General features: G+C 38.3%; 1 protein-coding gene across 3 annotated transcripts in view; it reads left to right on the top strand.

Moving 5' to 3' along the window:
• Nucleotides 1–19,515, top strand: part of PRKN (parkin RBR E3 ubiquitin protein ligase) — a 732,020-nt gene that overhangs the window by 146,009 nt on the left and 566,496 nt on the right. For all 3 annotated transcript variants that reach the window (XM_065057577.1, XM_065057579.1, XM_021295975.2), the window contains one exon: nt 5,186–5,349. In XM_065057577.1, coding sequence (XP_064913649.1) covers nt 5,186–5,349 — 164 coding nt within the window. The remainder of the gene's footprint in view (nt 1–5,185; nt 5,350–19,515) is intronic.

The raw sequence follows: 19,515 nt of genomic DNA, 5'->3' as shown, positions 1-19,515 counted from the left end.
CTGACCTCAGTGGGGAAAGGGCTTTTAAAAATCAAAAAAGTTTCACATATTTCACACTCTCCTTGGATTAAGTCTTGGTTATATTATTTTTGGCCCAGGGAATAATGTGGAATGAAGAGTACTTGAAGCTGTCATAGTTATCATGAACGTGACACAATTGCTCAAGAATAAGTTCTTAAAGTTTAAATGTGTGCATTCTGTTGCACAGATCATATATTGTAGGTTGCAGCTTTTGTTTGGTGTGCAGCGAAGCAGGATTATGTGACTCACTACTTTAGGAAGGAAAAGAACTGGCTTTTAAATGTCAAAACTAAAAAGGAAATTTGCGTTTTGCATGTTGAATTGTAAAAAACATCTACAACTTTTTTTCTTTCTTGGCACAGTTCGGTCTGTTTTATTTCATATATCAGGACTGTGCCTTCACAGTTTCTTCACAAGCAGGGCCTAAGCTTCTCCAACATGCATTATCTATCTTTTAAGTTCATAACTGGAAATCATGTGTGATTGATGACAATGGGAGTTAAAGCTTGAACATTTTTGGTATGATTTGCCAAAGAAGAAAGACAGCTGAATCCCATGGCCCTGAGAAATGGCCTGTTGAGATCCTGCAGGGGTGTCTGCCCACCAGCTTTCTTCCAGCCTCACGTGGAATTCTGCACATCCCCATCACATCTGCCCCATGTACTTCTGTCTGAGTCTAACCAGTTTGCATCTGCATTTGGTTTAATTTCCAATTGAGTTTGTACTAACATGCTGAATTGTAAACAGGCATAGCTGAGATGCAGATACACATTTCCTCCAGTATCCCAGTTATATGTGTAGCAACCTCCAGCGCAAGGGCTAGACAGATTGCCAGGAGCAGTACTGTCTTAAACCACCCAAGATTTTAGTCACAATTTTCTTCAATTATATTCCCTTCACTAACAATTCTTGTATTACTTTACGGGGAAATAGTTAATTGTCCTATGGTATCGTATGCGACTGAATTGTGCTGCTGACTCCATTTTGATAGTAGATCCAATGATGTATCATATTCTTTGTGAAACACTAAATCTTCAGGATAGCAATATTTATTTGAGAACTGGTTCATTTCTTTATTGTATTCATATGGAAGAAATGGTTCATCGTACGTGAATTTATTAATAGGAGTCACTTTCAGCGGTGATAATTTCTTAATTTTATTACAGTAATTTGAATACAAATCAGCTAAAAGTCACGACATTGAGTTCCTTGGGAACTTTTAATCAAAATAAATGCTGGGCTGTCTCTGTTGTGATAGACTGGTGTTTCCTCATGAGCACAGCCCACACTTTTTTCTGGGATTTTTGTTGGTGCTTCATTCTGAGATAGAGAATCCAAACAGAGGAGTCCAGTCAACAGGACTGGAAGAATAAAGAAGTACTTATTTCCGTGAAGCACTGCAAAATGAAAATATTTTAACACATAGATGGTGCTTCTTGTTCAAAAATACATAGAAAGTCAATACATTGAGTTTCTGATGGAACTGATAGGAAAACCAAAGTCAAAAGAGTGAAACTTCCCACAACTGGGAATGAGGATTTTAGTTCCACTCGGTATTTACTTCTGTGTTTGCCTTCGCTCTCTGGTCCAGTTGGAGTGACAAGGAGAGGTGGAGGGGCGCATTTTTAATTCTCACTTCAGTTTCCCTAAATTACTCTCCTTTGTGAAGACTCGGTACATTCTGCTTAGCCATCTTTAATCTACTGCTGCATGAGAGACCGTCATTCCTGTACATGAAGTCTCTTATATAATCTTTGCACCTGAATGTATTTCACATACCCTGCAACTCTGTGTATTCTTTTGTAGTATCAGTTTCTAGGGGGAAATGTGTTGCTCAGTACAAATGCAATTCCTGCCCTTACACTCGGAACTGACAACTTTCCCTCTGCCACGCTCGCAGAAGTGACCTGCTAAAGGAGTATGGTCTTTGAAGAAGCCAGTTTCCACCACTTAAGTCATTATGCTGGACCAAAAAATTTCTTGCTATGTAGGTGCATGCTTGAAAAAATGGGTATTTTTATAGGAAACATGGAAAATTCTGCTGGAAATATGTGAAAGTTACTTAATACTTAATTCCCTGAGGTAGCACTTGCTGATCCTTCCGAACAAGAGATTAATACTATCCAAGTCATTAAATGTAAAATCGAAATTATTGCATGAAGGTGTACAGCTTAGATATCTGAAAGATGTAGTGAAATATTTATATACTTCTTTATTAATCTTTCAATTATAGCACTTTCCTCTGTTCAGGACTGTGCTTTAAATGTATGGACTTAAAAGTAAGATTTTTAAAGGTATGTAGAGGTTCAGATAGATACCAAGAGAGCTTTACAAAGGCACCTAGACACGTCTTGATCTCTGGGAATCGGATCCTCTGACATTTACAGATACCAGCTTTTGATATGACAGCCAAGTCTCACAAAGTGTCCTTTTCTCAGACAAGCGTTACTGTTTGTCACCTTTTACAGATGTGGGAGCAGGAGAGTTGATCCAAATGGAACCTCCTTTCCTCAGTTCAGTTTGGCTACTTCTTAGCTTCAGTAACTTGATTTATTTATTTTGGATATCCATCAGCACTTTAGGCCTCAGGTAAAGTCTCTGATCTTCTGTTAAGCCAATATATATTTATCTTCCAGTAGACAAACTTTACATTCTAAGTACTTTCAAAGTATGTGTCCTTTGGAAGAGGTCTCAAAAGTCTGCAGAATGTCATCTGTGATCTTGTGAATAACGTGTGCTGTTAAGAGTGTCAACCTGATAGTTATGATTTAATTATGGAGTTGAAATGTCGAAAAGAAAAGAAAAAGTTTCTTTTTCCTAAGAAGACAGCTCGAAATAATATATTGATGAAATTCTGGTTTTATTCCACAGACTGAAGTTTTGTATTTAATCTTTTTATGCTCTGTGCCAGTAAGCAATGGTCCCTTCTGTTCTTTTACATTAAAAAGAGCTGATGGATTGCAGACCTGATAAGAGAATAAATGTGTTAAGGGCAAAATATTTGTGGATTAGAGCCCTCCAGCAAGAAAAGTTTGGCATTCTAGCATTTTTCCCATACAGGCTTGTATGGGAATAGGAGTGCAAAATGTCACACTCACACACCATTTCCCATATTTGCTTGTGGTTACAATTATGAGATTGAAACTTGCGCTACCTCATACGCATTGGGAGGAGAAAACTATACGTGTTGGAAGTGAAGAAAAATGAACATATATGAAGGAAGGGGTGGGGACTGGTGGTGATAAACTTCAATTATACTTGCAGTAAGTGTGTTGGATTTATACGGTCTTTAAAAATGAGTACTGCTTTATAATTAATTTAAATCTCACTGCTTGTTTATGCTTATTTTATCAAGCGCTTTCCTCTTACTAGCACATTTAATTTGCAGAGTCAGTGCGCTTGCTAAGTTTTTTTCATTTCCAAAACCAATAGCACTGGGTTTTGTAAATCTAAAGATAAAGAGGATTATTTATTAGTTAGCATGAAATCTTTGGAGATCTACATGTCTGTATTTTATATATGTATATGCAAGCATACCTATATAAATGTATAAAAATACATGCACGTAGTCAGATGGAACTCAGTATAATAAAAATGTATATTCCCCATTGATTTAACTGTATATTTTGCTACTGGCCCAGATAAAGTTATTTACAGTTGAGCATTGTGAGCGTTCTGGAAAGACAGGAAATGTTCAGTTCCCATTAGCTGGAATTAGCTGGAGACCGTGTAACAGACTGCAGGGCATATCTACTGCATCCTGCAGCCTTCTGCAGTGCTACCCTGCATTCCTCTACATTAAGAGGATACTTTAAAGTGTTGTGTAAAATTTTATTGGTATATAGTCATGTCCCTTAAAGATTAGCCAAATGTGAAGCAAGGGTGTGAAAATGCAAATATTGACAACGTTCATTGCTCAGCAAAACAATATCACTGTTCTCAGCCATATTCAATTGCTTTTAATGCATCTGACAACTTTGAAGTGGTCAGGTAGACTTTATGTGTTTGAATAATCATAAAGATCCCAGTTTCAGTTTTAAAAATAGTTATTTCTTTAAACTATATAGATACTTTTGATCTTATGCTTCTGTCAGTCATCAAAAATGAAAAGGAATAAAATCTTCAGCTAAAACATTGCAGTGGGAATTGGAAATAAATCTTTAAGAAAACTGGTTGTTTCAATCAATACCCAAGCAGTTTAGGTGACAGGTACCCACCAGCTAATTGATCTAAATGATTTTATGTTTTATATTGGGTTTTGCTAATTCCTTTGCTTCAGAGCCATTGTTTGAAGTGGTTCACCGTACGTCTACCATTCGTACAGTCTCTGTGACTGATACGGATATAATGAAGTTTTTTCCTGTTTCATAGTTCTTGTAGTCATTCCCCTGACCAGGGACTCAATGAGCACGTTCAGACTCCTTATGAAAAACAGCTCTTCCAGCTGAATGGCAGGAAGCTTATGAGTTTATTTATCAGATTTCTCTGGATGTAAAAACCAGTTTCTGCAGCTCTAAAAATTATATGACTGGTGCAGTAGTGATTTTCTGCACTGAAGGTGGATGCCAGCAGGAGTTATGTACTGCAGATATTTTAGTGAACTCTGAAAAGACCACGCTCAATACAACACTCCCAAACATTTCTGCTAGCCTGTTATTTTCTTTCTATCATTATCTTCTGTAGAATTATATCTGTGGGAAACCAGTTTATATGACTGTGCTGTACTGTGTAACAAGGAATTGTCTTCCCTTGTATTATTTAATGCATTTGTGCTGTAAAGCATACCTCAGTTTTCTGCATTTATTTATTATATGCAGTGGGAAAATGCACAGAAAGTGTGTGTGCCCCATGCCTGCTAAGGTTAGGACTCAACTGAAAATCTGTTGTGCCAATTAGCAACTACTGAGACAGCCGCCTACCTGAGTCTCTTTTGATTCTGACTGTTTTCTGTAATTTCAAACACTATCAAGGGGAAACACACGGGTTTTGTTTATTGGTCACTAACTATTCTGTGATGGGTTTCAAAATAGTACACTGAGTATTAATAGCTTTTTCTGAAAATAGTACACGCTCTCTGGAATTGCAGACTAAGCCTCTCTCATCACACAAGTAAAAACACCTTGTGAGAAAAGCTCGCTTTAACAGGTGTTTTGCTCTTGTTCAGTGTTTGTCAGGTTCAACTCCAGCCACGGCTTCCCAGTGGAGGTTGGTGCGGATGCCAGCATCCTCCAGCTGAAGGAGGCAGTTGCCCAGCGACAGGGAGTTCCAGCTGACCAGCTGCGGGTGATTTTTGCAGGGAGGGAGCTCAGCAATGACTTGACACTGCAGGTAAGTCTCCCTCAGTAGCTTCGCTTCTGGACTGTTGCCAGCTACGCTGCCTCTGCCTCTAATGCTGCCAATCTGACATTCATGCCTGAGATCTAATAGAATAAATAGTGCCTGGGGATTCCTTGAACTTTACTCCACACTGCTTCATTAATTCTGACCTTCTTAATTATGCATTAAAACAGCAACCAGGAAGGATAGGGGAAGAGAGAGAATATGAGAGACAGAGCACGAGAGAGAGCTGTGCGTAGTGAATAAATGTTTACTGACTATAGAAGCAAGCCATGCACAATTTCTGTATCTGTTCAATTTCTATCTTACTTATTCCATTTGAATCTTAATGAAGAAGGATGTGAATAAATTGCTCTAAATCAGGTTGCACAGTCATCACATTTGATAGAATTTGTAACCCAATTGTGACCCCTGGAGGATAGCTACAGGGCTGCTGCTGCTGCTCTGGGCACTGCTGCACATGCGTGCAGGTGCATGCGCTGCTGGAGGGATGGTTCCAGATCAGAAAGCCCACAGAAGTGTACTCCGGACTGCTGAGCTCATAAATGTGTGAAGCTAAGTGAGTAGCAGGAGCATGGAAGAGTGGCTATAAGTAGGTATCTGAATTTCTGCTCCTGAAGGTTAGCTAACTGTTCTCTTCAATAAAGGCAGACGGGTGTTCATCTGTGGTGAGCAATAGTAAGCATGGAAAGGTAGGTTCCACTTCTTTCTTGTCTTTAATACCATTACCAGTCCTGCTGCAGTTGCTTTATAAATATTTCTGTTTATCCTGTATGTGGATTTGGCAGTTCACTCAGACACCTAGGGCTTAGCATAAGGTCACACATTCGAGATATTTGGGGAACTTGGGGAAACCTACTGGCCTTTCAACAGAGTGCAAACACAGATTTAATGAAACTGCTGCCCTTCTGTGTGATACCAAAGAATTGCAGATGCAATCTGCACTAGTGTAGGTGATTATATAAAAGATCTCTCGCAAGCAGAACTATTTCAGATTAATTTGTCCTCACACTTCAGAAATATTGCTGTATTCAGAATGGCTGCTAAGCCTGGGCACAGAAAGTCACTGTTGTATTGGTGACCTATCACTATTCCTCCTTGAGTATGGTGTTTATTGCTTTGCAAAGAGTTTCAGGAAGCTTCAGCACACAAAGGAAGGTATAGAAATATGAATTGTTGTCTATCTCCAATGTATCACCTGTAGATAGTGTTGATTCATGTATTCATAGGATAAATGGCAATGTGCTACTCTGATTTATGTGGGAAACCACATACATGAAAATGTAAGAATAATAATAAAAAAGATATGTGAATTGTAGGAGTTGCCAGTTGCCTGTTGCTAGATTTGGGTGTCTGTGTTGTTCTGTCAGAAGATTCTGAACCACTTAACACTTCCTGAGAAGCTGTAGATATTGGTGTTACTGGCTTTTTATGTCAGTAAGAAACACAGATTTTGGGCCCAGTTTTACTCTTGCGACCAAGTCTGTTGTCGGATAGAACATGCTATCTGTTGCTAGGCTAAATTAAAAATTGCTTTCCAAATATACAGGGCTTCTGGTGAATTGATTCATTTCATTGGAATGTCAGAATTACCATGTGTAGTCAAGTCTTTTTATGATTTGGTAAATTGGACCTAGACTCATTGCTTTGACCCTTGGCTTCTAAAGCAGATAGGAAGTTCAAAAGCTGTTTCAGATCCTATAATCCATATTCTGTATTTAAGTGTCTTAAATATTGCAGTGATTAATATAATCAGGAATGTATCAACTGCATTTTTATATTATGATATTTAATGGAGTGTATTTTACTTCTGTGTTTGCAGTTTTTTCTGTCATGTAGTTGTGCATATGTTTTTATTTATTGTGGAAATTTGTCAGCACAAGAACAGTTGAGGTCTTTGACTTCCTGTGGTAGGCTCTTTGGAGCTCTTTGCATAAGAAGCTGAATGGTAGTAAAATTTGAGTGCTAGTGAAATACTAACTGCTGGCATTTATGTTGCGTCTGTAATTTCAGGGTTAACATCACATACCAGCAAATAAACTATCTCTTGTTTCCTAGACCTAGAGATTTGCATGCAGAACAAGAAAAAGACAACATAGATTTGTACTCGGCTGACGCTTTTAAGTTATTTTATTTTATAGCGATGTAGAATTTCTAGTAAGACCACTTTGTCCCTCTATTTTTCATAAATTACTTTTGAGCTTATTTGGCCAAGATACTGTTGGAGAATCTAGAGGTCAGGAAGGAGAACTGATAGTATTAGAGATAATGAGATTACAGAGGACATGGGAAAACCTGTGATAATTACAGGAGCGTGGGGCAGGGATATAGGAAATACTCCAGGATAGCAAACTTTATTGGTTTCACAGCTTATAAGACAACTTGATTTCTCTTGACAGCTACTTTAGGATCTCAGGCAGCTGATACAAAACATCACTGAGAATGTGAAAGCTATGTTTATTTTTCTGTTTGGAGAGAAGGAAAAATCTTTCATGGTAGCTGAAACCTGTAAATAAGAAATGAAGCCGGAATGGACAAACATTAAAGAGAAATTATTGTAAGAAAGACCATGCCAAGTTGAGATCTTAAATAAGTAACTTGTTATCAATAACAACAGTAGAAAAAATGTACGAAGGATACAAGTGAAATATGTGTGGAGACATTTAATTTGGTACCTCAGATAAGTGTTTTGTCCTTGAAAAAAGAGAAGAAGATTAGATACTGATTCAACTGTGCACAGGGGAGATCAGTATCTTAGCTAGTGACTAAGGGGCAAGTAGTGAAATTAGAGCCATGGTAAGGAAAGATTGGTAGTGACTGGATGAAGAATGAGACCTGCAAAATTTGGATGTCATAAGAAGGAACTAGAGCAATAAGCTGCTTCCTAAAAGCACAGCAAATGGTGACAGTTTAAGGGTGCTAAATATTCCGAAGAATGATTAATGTAATCCCTGCTGATTACAATACACTTTGGAATGAATAGAATTAATTAATGTATATCCAACACAGGAATTCTTTCAGAAGGCTGTCATGAGTACATGAGAACAGTGGTAAGATCTCATAGCAATCAAAAGGGCAAAAGAAGAACAGAACTGTAACAGGGTCACCAAAAGGAATAAACAGGACATAGCTACCTATCTGGAACACTGAAGTGTTGTAATGGGAGATGACTGTTTACAACAATATTGCCCTTGCCTCCAAGAACAGCAAAATTAGTTAACAAACTTTCTGGAAGTGAAATATGTAATATTTATTGTTACACAATTTCCCTCAATGCAAACAATTTAAAATTTACTACTGGTAATAGAAACAGTAATACAGGCTTGCCCTTTCTTGGAGAACTCAAAATCCCCTTGTGTGAAGAAGCTCTTTGCAAACATTTTGTAAGAGATATTCCCTGCCTTGCAGGGCTTATAGTATAAATGAGTAAGACAGACAAATGATGTGAAGGGAATCAGTAGCCTGGCTTGTTCGCACTCAGCAGCAAAACAGGGATAGAATTAAGTCTTCTGTTTCCCAGTCCAGTACCATTTCTTTTTGACAGTGTTTCCTCTATGAGGTAAATGTAGAAAATACAGTTCCTCGAAACACAAAAAGAAAAGAGATATGATTAGTAGCAGGACTTGTTAAGTTTAGAACAGTGCTCCACTGAGATAGCTTCTAAATCAGAGTTAGCTTTTGTTTGACTGGACCACAAGCTCGAGGCTTGGAGCATACACTTCACAGGAATTTAGCTCTGAGAAGCTGAAAAATCCTTGACTGCTTAACAACAACTAAAACATCAGTCTGTTATCAACATTATTCTTATACTAAATCCAAAATGCAACACTATACCAGCTACTAGGAAGAAAATAAATTGTATCCCAGCCAAAACCAGGACAAAACCCATGAACACTTAGATTAGAATGAGTCTTTTGACATGCACAACAAGTAGTACCTTTTGTTACAAACTACTGGTTTGTATGTAGGATACCAAATCACTCACAGGAACATCTTTGATATTCAGCAGTTTTGTGGGCTACAGAATACAGTTGAGCCAACATTTGCATACGTAAACACTGTTGGGAGAGATTTGCTCACAGACATCCTGACTGAATCAATCACCCTTTGTGAAATTCAAAGAGAGAAAATTACTTTATGTATGTGTGTTTGAACCAGTATTTTGGGTCAATATTTAATTGACCTGTGGATCTCTTCTTACTTGTAAACCTGGAAGAGATGTATATTGTAGTTCTTCAAACCAGAAGAAGCTAGATGAAGAATACTTAGGTATATTATAGTAATAAAGGAGATCTAGAGATGCTGTCTGTGTTGCCAGGTGATATGGACTTGGCTAAATGAGTGGATAACAGTGTTACTCACTCTTGCTTCTTTTGATGGCTGCAGACTCACTGTATGTGACAAGAGACTCTGTGTGTTGAGTAGGTTTTTCCAAGACTTGTGATGGGCCTCATGGTCTTGTATGCTTATAATGAATATGAAAAATACTGTGTAGCCATATTTAGTATGAAATTAAGTCAGGTCCTGATCAGATCTACAGATTTTCCATATCTGTTTAAGAGAATACATCACTTGTTAATTGTTATGGCAGATCGAGATCTAAATTCATTAATAAGTTAGACCTTCAAGCCCAGTAACACTGCTTTTAATGCATTACTGTTCTGATCTTTTTATGCAATGTGAAGTAGGAGACTATGAAAAAGATTTAACTATAGACAAATAAGGAATAAATTATCTTCGGGCAGTTTGCTAACTCCAGAAAGTGAATAGGCCAGGTCTGAAGGGGCTGCAGCATCAGAATGGCCTTGAGCTTTGCTGGTACCTTCTGGATTCTTCTGACATTTTTTATATGTTCTATTTGGTCTGCTGATGGTTCAGGACGAAGTGTGACAGGGTTTTCTTTGTAAAATTTCTGCTGTGTGCACTCTCTACTAGTTTCTATACAATTTCTAGAATTGTGTTTCAGTACTGAGATGAATCTGTTTTCTGCTAAATCTGGTTCATGGTTCCCTGGAATAGGGTTGCTGGTGCCAGTATTCTTATAGGAGTCTTATTGACTAATAATGTTTCTGACTGACGTGTGTTGCTCTTGTAGAATAATTTCCAAATTTCTAAAAGTGAGTTTCTTTTTTTTCCATTTTGCTGACAGTTTCATTAAGTTGGGAGTCTTTTGAATTAATTTCCATTCCATCTATGGTTGTTAGTACTTTCTTATATGTGAGAACATGTTCAGGCAGCAGATGTTTTTTTTTTTAAATATGTTTGTTTGTTTGTTTCTTTTAGGCAGCTAAAATTCACTACACTGAGACCATTAAGTGAATTTTATGAAATCCATTTCTTAAAGAGTGGTTGTTTTGTGTGGGACTGATAGAGAAACTGCAATACTATTTGTGTGAAATACATTATATTGATAAGGAACTCCTCTGGCAAACCACTGTAGTTCTTCTGAAAACATGTACAGTGTTTCAGAGTGCAATTATCTTGAAAACTGCACTAATATTAGATGTGCTTTAGTTTTCTCCCTGAATACTTGCATTGTACAGGCACTTGCTCCCTTGTCATGAGTATAATACAATTCATAAGTTTACAGTGCTGTCCATTTTTTTTTTATTCGAATCCTGCTCTAAGGTGCAGCAGGGAAACACATAAGAAACAAAACTTCAAAAACCTGTAGTTGTTGAAGTGGTGGCCTTGAGTAAGAACTTTTATGAGTTTGTAAATCATGATAGTGAAAGAAGGGTCAGCCCATGTCTTTCACTCATCACCTTTGTAAATTGCGCCGGTGAAAAAGTGTTAACTATTTTTCACACCATTACCAAAAACTGTAGTTGAATTAGCAGAAGTTCAAGGGTAAGAGGGAGATTTCCTGCCTTCTTTCTCCGATTTCCCCAAAAGAAAAACATAGTACTAACTGTTCTGGTAGGCTACATTTATAAGGAAGGATCCATAGACACTGTATATGTTCTAATTCATAACCTAAATAGAACAATAATTGTCCAATATTTGTATTGCATTAAAACCAAACAAAAATATGGTTTATTGAAGACTTTACATAGTGAAAATACTGGATTAAGAAATAGGAAATTATGACAGATTGTGTGGATTATTATTTATCATAGAGAATTTAATGTCTGGAAAACAAAATCGTAGAGGAAAAGATGGAAACTTCAGCGTTGGAAAAATATTTCAAAATAACAAGCAGCATATCAAATCTATCTCCTCAATAGAATGGTAGAATGTAATCCCTTGCTATTATAATTTCTTTGCTTCAGTCTTCATTTTACTTAATTTTTTACAGTTCTGATTGTCTTAAATGTCATCTGTAGTGCATTCATATTTGGAATTATCAAGGTGACCCAGCTATTTGGTTTCCTTCTAATTTTATTTTTCTTTTTCAAGCTTTCTCACTCATTTTAATTGAAAATGCGGGGGCTAAACTTAAATGCTTCATATCTAATTACAGAGTTTTCATCACAGATGAGCCTCCATACTGTAGGAGATGCAGAATTATTACTGTTAGGAGTAGCTTTGATGGGGGGAGTGGGGAGTGAAAGAAGAACTCAAAAGAACAGAGTTGTTGGATTATGACAACAAAGGCCCCATGACAGAAAAATCACATCGATCATCCTAAAAAAAATAACTCCAATTCAGGCTTAAAGAGAAAGAAGACAATTAATTTAGGAGTTACTGAGGCAAAAGTAGTTATGTAATTCGTTATATGTCATTTTATTGGAGCAACCCTTGATAAATTTACAATTTCTAGAAGCTTTCTTATGAACTCGAAAAGCCTGTTGAAAAAATGAAGATGAAATGTTAAAAAAAAAAATCAGTAACAAGTGAAAAACCAGAGCAATATAATTTTCTCTCTTCATTTAGACTAAATAAGGTGGCAAAAATATCTGTCCCACAAATGACACAATTTTCATTTTGTTCATATCCAGAGCAGGTTGTTCTTTCATTTTTTTCAGGTAAAACATTGGCTTCAGTGATTTAGCAAAAGTGATGCCATTGAGTTTCCATGAGCCAGCACTGTGCCTCTCATTCTCTCTCCCTCTCATTTGCTCTCTCACTCATTCTCTCTCTTTCTCTCCTCTCTCCCTTTCTCTCGTTCACACACACACACACACACACTGTCCTTACTGTTCTGGGGAAGCTCCTCGGCTGGTATGAAATGCTGTACCTTCCATCCATGAAGTATGGATGTTACTTCCTCTCCTGCTCAGTCCATTTTCCAATGCTGTTCCTGAATTAATTGATCAGTGTTTTCTTCACTTTTCCTGCTTTTCTTCTTATTGGTTTCCCACAGTTCAAAAAACTTTTCCTGCTTCCATTTCTGCCTCTCCCAATGTCCTGGTTTTGTTAAAAACAAGACCAGTTCTCTTTTAGTGGTTTTTCTTTCAGCTAAGTTCTTCCAGGTGGCTGTACTTTTCTGAGTTTTAGCCTGCATATTTTTCCTAGGATGCTGTACTCGGTGCTGATAAGAGACCAACAGAATGCTGAAGAAGCTCATGTTTAGATTTATTACTATAGTAGCTAAGAAAGACTGATAAGTCTTCCCACATTCCATTGTGAGAGGAGCGTGTTTGAGGAGGGGTGGATGGAACAGGTGACTAGAACTGACCAACAGAAGTATTCCATCCCAAGATCGTCATACCCCCTATATAAGAGGGTGATCATGAGGGTCACTCTTGGACCATGGCCGGCATCTAGAGAGGACCGTGTCTGTCTGCCTGTGATCTACAGGCCTCAGGCCCTGCATCCCTGCAACCAGATTCTGGTTCGCTGTGAAGTCCTGCCCATGACTTCTGGGGGCCTGAGCTGCACCTGCTGGAGCCGCCAGCTCTGCACACCCAGATCTGCTGCTGGAGTGACGCCAAATCCACATCAGCACTGGAGTGGTTTTGTATAGTTTGTATATATTCTCTATTTATTAGTAGCATTAGTAAAACCCTTTAAAAGGCTCCAACTTGAAGTCTAAGTCTCTCTTTTTTTCCCCCTGTCTTCCTTATCATCTTTCCGATCTAAAGGAAAGGGGTGGCGGGAACTGAGGAGATAACAGGGAACGTCTGCCACGGTTTATTGCCGCCTTGCCTTAAACCTTGACACCCAATCAATTCCAGTTCTTTGAAATCGTGTTTCCATCGCGTATCTGTTGCCCATTGCAGTGTTAAACCAACTTCAGAAGCAAATTGTTCTTTCTGATCTTTCCCTTTCCCAGCCTATGAAATAAAGGGCAGAGAGCAAAGGAGAAAATGACGTTGGCTTGCAGATCCACTCTACCTGCCAGTGAACGAACATCTTCTTCTACTTATGGTTTCTTCTCTCATTGGATGATGTCTTTCTGTACTAACTGTTGACTTCCTTGTTTTCTGATCTTCTTGTATCTAACCAAGAAACCGACAGATCTGCAAGAGGCTATAGAGCTACAGGATAATCTGCAGGTAGAGGAGAGGACCTTGTGGGAGATCTGGGAGAGTTGTCTCATCTCAGACACTTGTGTTCCTGCCAGGAAAACAGCTAGACCCTCTGGCGAGATATTGGACTTCATGTGTATCTTCATATCAGTTTGTCTATATATGTGTGATAATGTATAAAAGGTTATAACCTTATTTTAGGTAATTTTGAAAAGGTATGTAAATGTTGGCAATTTTTTGGTTGCTAAGGTTACACTTCTCATGAAGGGACATGTGCATGACACCACAGTTGCTAGTTTTATGACAGAATTAATATTAAAAAAAAGATACCAATAATGAAACATCTTTAAACTTCAAAAACATTTCTAATACAGTTTTTCCCTATTAACTGTTTGACATAAAACAGCATGATGGAAACATATAAAAGTTTTATTGTTGTATATTGGGTATGCGTGATATACCAGAGCTCTGACTTCATGATTTGTTTCTTGTGAAGCTCATCCCAAATTATGCTATAAAATATTTTTACTGTACTACCTTAGCATCTTTAACATATCCATCTATTCATTTGTATCTTTCACAGTATGCAGCATATTTTAAGTACAAAACAGACAAATGTATACAAGTATGTTTAAGTACAGAAAATAATAGCTACTTTCCTCTTTAAGCAACAACATATAACCTTTATTCTTTCATTATTTGCATTACCCTAGACAGTGATTTGGGGTCTTTGTTTACTATTAATTCTTATAGTAGCGTGTTTATTACTACAGCTTAGGTACACGTAATTTAAATTGTCTGAGCTTCAGGAAAGGAAGAATCAATGCAATTTTAAAACATCTTAATGTTTCTAGTCTCAGAATTTTATAGCAAAACTGTCTCAATGACAGTAGATGACAAGGAATGAATTGAAAATGACCCATCGGATATATGTATTTGGAAACCTTATGCTTTGTGAAAGTATTCCCTTTTTCTTTATTAGTAGTGAAAACTGCAGTGCCTGAATGTACTAAGATGCTCAGCTTTTTAATACTGGAACTTTTATGTAACATTTTCTGTAATTTTTGTTTCTGGGCAACAAGTAGTAGTGCTATGATAGGAAGATTTTAAATATATTCCACTATCAAAACACAGGAAGAGGGGAAGTGGTGCAACAGAGTAGCAGAATAAGAAGGGGAAGAAAGGATACATATACATGTACATGTTCCATGCTGATGGAAACATTTCAAGACTGAGTATCAGAAGGCCAGAAGGATTGTGGGAATTTCAGATAAGGAGGAGTCAGGTAGACTGGAAAGGTCTGACAGAGAGGTTTATGCTTAATTATATGGCATTTACTTAATGTGAGGAAGATCAAATGAGCAACTGAATAAAAATCTGCTATATATATGAAGGAGATGAGGTTGTCCTAACTAACAGGAAAGCAAGAGGCAAAGTGAAGGTTAAGATCTATTAGAGATGACTGCAAAAGCAAGGAAACCCAAAGATCTGAATTGCAAAAGTATATTATTTGACAGTAGCCACTGGTAAGCCAACATTTTTAAAAATTCCAGTAACTATTAGAATTGGAAATTTTCAATGTGTTCATATAGTTTGCAATGTAAGGCTACTTGGGGACAATATAAAAACTACATTCAAAGCCTGACACCTAAAATTGCAGAGGTGAACATGATATCTCCTTCAAAGGAGGTCTCATCGTATGCAGAAATCTACTTTGGCGGTAGACCCACTTAGTGGGTCACCAGACCCAAGTGATTTCTTTAGCATATCATGAAATAACATTAAAGACCCATACCTTGCAAAATGATTATTTGTGTGTGTGTGTGTGTTAATTAAAAAACTGGAACTTTATTCAGTACAATTTTAAAGAGGAGAAAAAAGAAAAGCCAAACTGAAGAGCAGTAATCCATGGAAGTCTGTTGTCTGGGAAACTGATTTAGGAAATACTTCAGCTTGTTTACCTGACTAGGCTGTGAATGCGTTACTTACAACAATAAATTGAAAGAAAATATTAAACTTAAACTTTCTCAGCTTACTCAATATTACAATTTATGATGAAGGCAGATACTGGGAATTGTTATCCTATAAACCCACATGGCAACTGAAGAATTATGCAGTGTAGAATTACATGCAATTCTAAATACATTATAGGAAACAAGATTTGGAGAGGTTGAACCGGTAACTGTTGATTTGGTGGGATATATTTTCAACAAGAAATGCTGGCCATGTAAGCACTATTCAGCCAGGTAAGCACTTCACCTTATTATAAATTAGAGCTCTGAGTTCTATTTCTGATTTCAGAAGAGTGGAGAGGCTGGATGCCTTGACACTTAACTGTATTGGTACCTACACTATATGCCTGCAATGATTTGTGCACTTGCTTTTCAGAGGACCATTCTGTAAATGCCATCCTTTATCACTGCAGAGGTAATAAAAGCAGCATCCCCAGAAGTGTTCATTTCCAATAGAATTCATTGCTGATCTCATCTGTTTAAGAGAATGCAAATGAAAGTTCCCTCTCCTGTTTCTCTGAAGGATTGATGTATTTCTGACTGGTGAGCACTGCACAATGTCAGTCTCCAGAAACAAATGGAGGAAGATTGACACAGAATGGGTTCATACCTCAAGTAGCCACAGGATTTAATCTCCTTGCGTCTCTGGGTGTAAATGTGTCAGTCATAAAGTAGTCTGTGAATTACTTATCTCCTGACATAATTCAAATCTCTCAGAAATGTTATTTTTCTATTAAAAAGAAAGATTGACTTTGTGAGGCCCCTGTGGGCTATAGAAAATATTGAAAAAAATGCTATTGATAAATAAATGAAATATAGGACTGGAGAGAGAGTTCACTTTGTTCACATTTATGGAAACTTTCATATGTTCTATTGTTTCACTGCATTAGGAGACATACTCCTTCCATTGTAAGGTAATTTTGTGTCATGTATTGTGTATTTATAGTTAAAGCTAAAAATCGAACTTTTCTAGCAGCAGAGAACAGTAATATCCCCGCAGGATATATGCTGGCTCACAGTGAGGCCAGCATCCAGAGTTTGAAACTTGGACTGTACTGGAGGCTTATCAGTTAACACAGGGGTTTCTAGTGCTGCTTACATGAGAGAAGTTGCATTAGTTTAGCAAACAGAGGCTTCAAGAGAGAAATAACCTTTCTTAAAATGAGAGAAGGATGAAGTTTGCTGTTGGGGCTTGTTTTGTCGTTGTCAACTTTGAAATCTCTTTGTAGTAGCTTCATTCAGTCCTTTGTGAAATGGCATTGGCGTGCTGACATTTCAAAGGTGCTCTCCAGGAACGGCGTGCGAGGTCCTGTTGCTGAAGAATTGTGTGTCGTGTCCTGACTTCATTACACTACAGGAAGGAGACTGAAGTCTGTATTTTAACGTCGCTATAACTCAATATTCCCCATAGTTCTTTAGCTTTATATTGTTTTGAAGAAGACTTCTTCCATTTATTGACTAAAATGGCATTTAAAGAAATTACTTATTTGGCTATGTCAGGCTGCTGAGTTTCCCATGTAAGTCAGGAAAAGCTTGTGACATGCACTGTAGTTAGTGGGGTTCCCCAGGGGTCAGTACTGGGTCCAATCTTGTTCAGCCTGTTCATCAGTGACCTGGATGAAGAGACTGAGTGCACCCTCAGCAAGTCTGCTGATGATACCAAACTGAGAGGAAGGGCTGACACACCAGAGGACTGTGCTGCCATCCAGCAAGACCTGGACAGGCTGGAGAACTGGGCAGAGAAGAACCTGATGAAATTCAACACAGGCAAGTATGGGGTCCTGCACCTGGGGAGGAATAACCCCAGGCACCAGTACAGGTTAGGGGTGGACCTGCTGGAAAGCAGCACTGCAGAGAAGGACTTGGGAGTTCTGGCCGACAGCAGGCTGACTGTGGGTCAACAATGTGCCTTTGTGGCCAAGTAGGCCAACGGTATAATGGGGTGCATTAAGAAGAGCGTGACCAGCAGGTTTATCCTCCCCCTCTACTCTGCCCTGGTGAGGCTGCATCTGCAGTACTGCATCCAGTTTTGGGCTCCCCAGTTTAAGAAGGTCAAGGAATTCCTGGAGACTCCAGCAGAGAGCTGTAAACATGATCAGGGGTCTGGAGAACCTTTCTTATGAGGAGAGACTGAGAGCGCTGGGTGTGTTCAGCCTAGAAAAGAGAAGGCTGAGAGGGGATCTCATTAATGTTTATAAATATCTCAAGGGTGGGTGTCAAGAAGGACAGGACCAGACTCCTTCCAGTGGTGCCCAACGACAGGATGAGGGGCAGTGGGCAAAGGCTGAAGAAAAGGAGTGTCCATCTCAATATGAGGAGAAACTTCTTTACTGTGAGGGTGTCAGAGCACTGGAACAGGCTGCCCAGAGAGGCTGTGGAGTCTCCTTCTCTGGGGACATTCAGAACCTGCCTGGACACATTCCTGTGTTATCTGCTCTAGGTGAATCTGCTTTAGCAGGTGGGTTGGACTATATGATCTCCAGAGGTCCCTTCCAACCCCAGCCATTCTGGGATTCTGTGTGATTCTGTTAGGAATTTATTTATGCTAATTAATTTTTATCCTTTTTTTTGTTGTAATAGTAAGTTCCATCTATTTGATTTGATTGTATCAGGATGCATTAGTTCATTTCCAGCCTTTTATCCTGGAATGTGAACTGCAGGGTTTGAACTGCAAGAGGCACTACAACCTACTCTTCTGAGGCCAAAAAATGATGGTGCAATCTGCCGATATTGCTTCTTTTGTATTGTACTCTACTGTTGTGTAGATTATGTTAGGGGTTCTTTCTTGTGTAGTCACGATGCATTGACTTTGTAAGAAAAAATGCTTTCTGGACACAGTTCTTATTCCCTTTTGTTCAGGCATTTTTCCTTGTTGATCTCAAACGTGCTTGCAGTAGTCAAGATTTCATCCAATGCAGAGTTCAGGTTGATGATCTGATGGACCAGCCTTTTGGAGACTTCCTAAGCTGGAGCTGAATGAGCATGACTCAAGCTTGCATTCTTTTTTACCAAACTTCCGTTTACAGTTGTGGGCTTTGATGCTGTTGTTCATTCTATACTTTACCTCTCCTGTGATATATTACACTTCTGTGTAAGATAGGTCAAATGCTACAAGTAAAGCAGTGTTTATGTTTTAAATTGGGTGTTCTGTGGAAGAACTGAAGTGCTATGATGTTCTTCCCTCTTGCCTATAGCAGCCTTCCTTTTTAGTTCAGTGGGAAGATGTGTATTTTATAACGTGTTATGTCAGTGGATAGTAACATAAATTACTCTCAGTTTATTTTCAGCTGTTAGTTTTGAAATAATATAAGAGCAGCTGGAAAGCAAAAGCATATGTTAAAGATGACCATGTGCATTAAGATGGCCACATTAGGCAGTAAATGCGTACAGGTAATACTGCCAAAGGTTGAATCTTTATGTGCCCTTGACTTTCTTACTTGCTACAGAGCTAATTACCAAAGTCCTCTGACAACTTAATTTTGATTAATCTGTATGATTAGGATATTTTTGAGTCTGAAAGAAATAGATCACACAGAATTAATTGAAATTCATGAAAAAGCAGCTCAAACTCATAGGACCTCCTGATTCAGTTTGGTATAGAGCAGCCAGTCACTGTATCAAAAATTTCATTTGCATCTCTAGTCACTCTGCACTAAAGAGGGGACCACGGCTGTTTTCCTGCTGTCTCTCATGGCTGTCCTACTGATGCAGAACACGGTAGCTCAGGACAA

The sequence above is a fragment of the Columba livia genome, chromosome 3 (assembly GCF_036013475.1).
Source record: "Columba livia isolate bColLiv1 breed racing homer chromosome 3, bColLiv1.pat.W.v2, whole genome shotgun sequence".
In the NCBI taxonomy this organism is placed as follows: domain Eukaryota; kingdom Metazoa; phylum Chordata; class Aves; order Columbiformes; family Columbidae; genus Columba; species Columba livia.
Note: the sequence above shows the minus strand (reverse complement) of the source record. Positions and strands in the feature narration are given on the sequence as shown.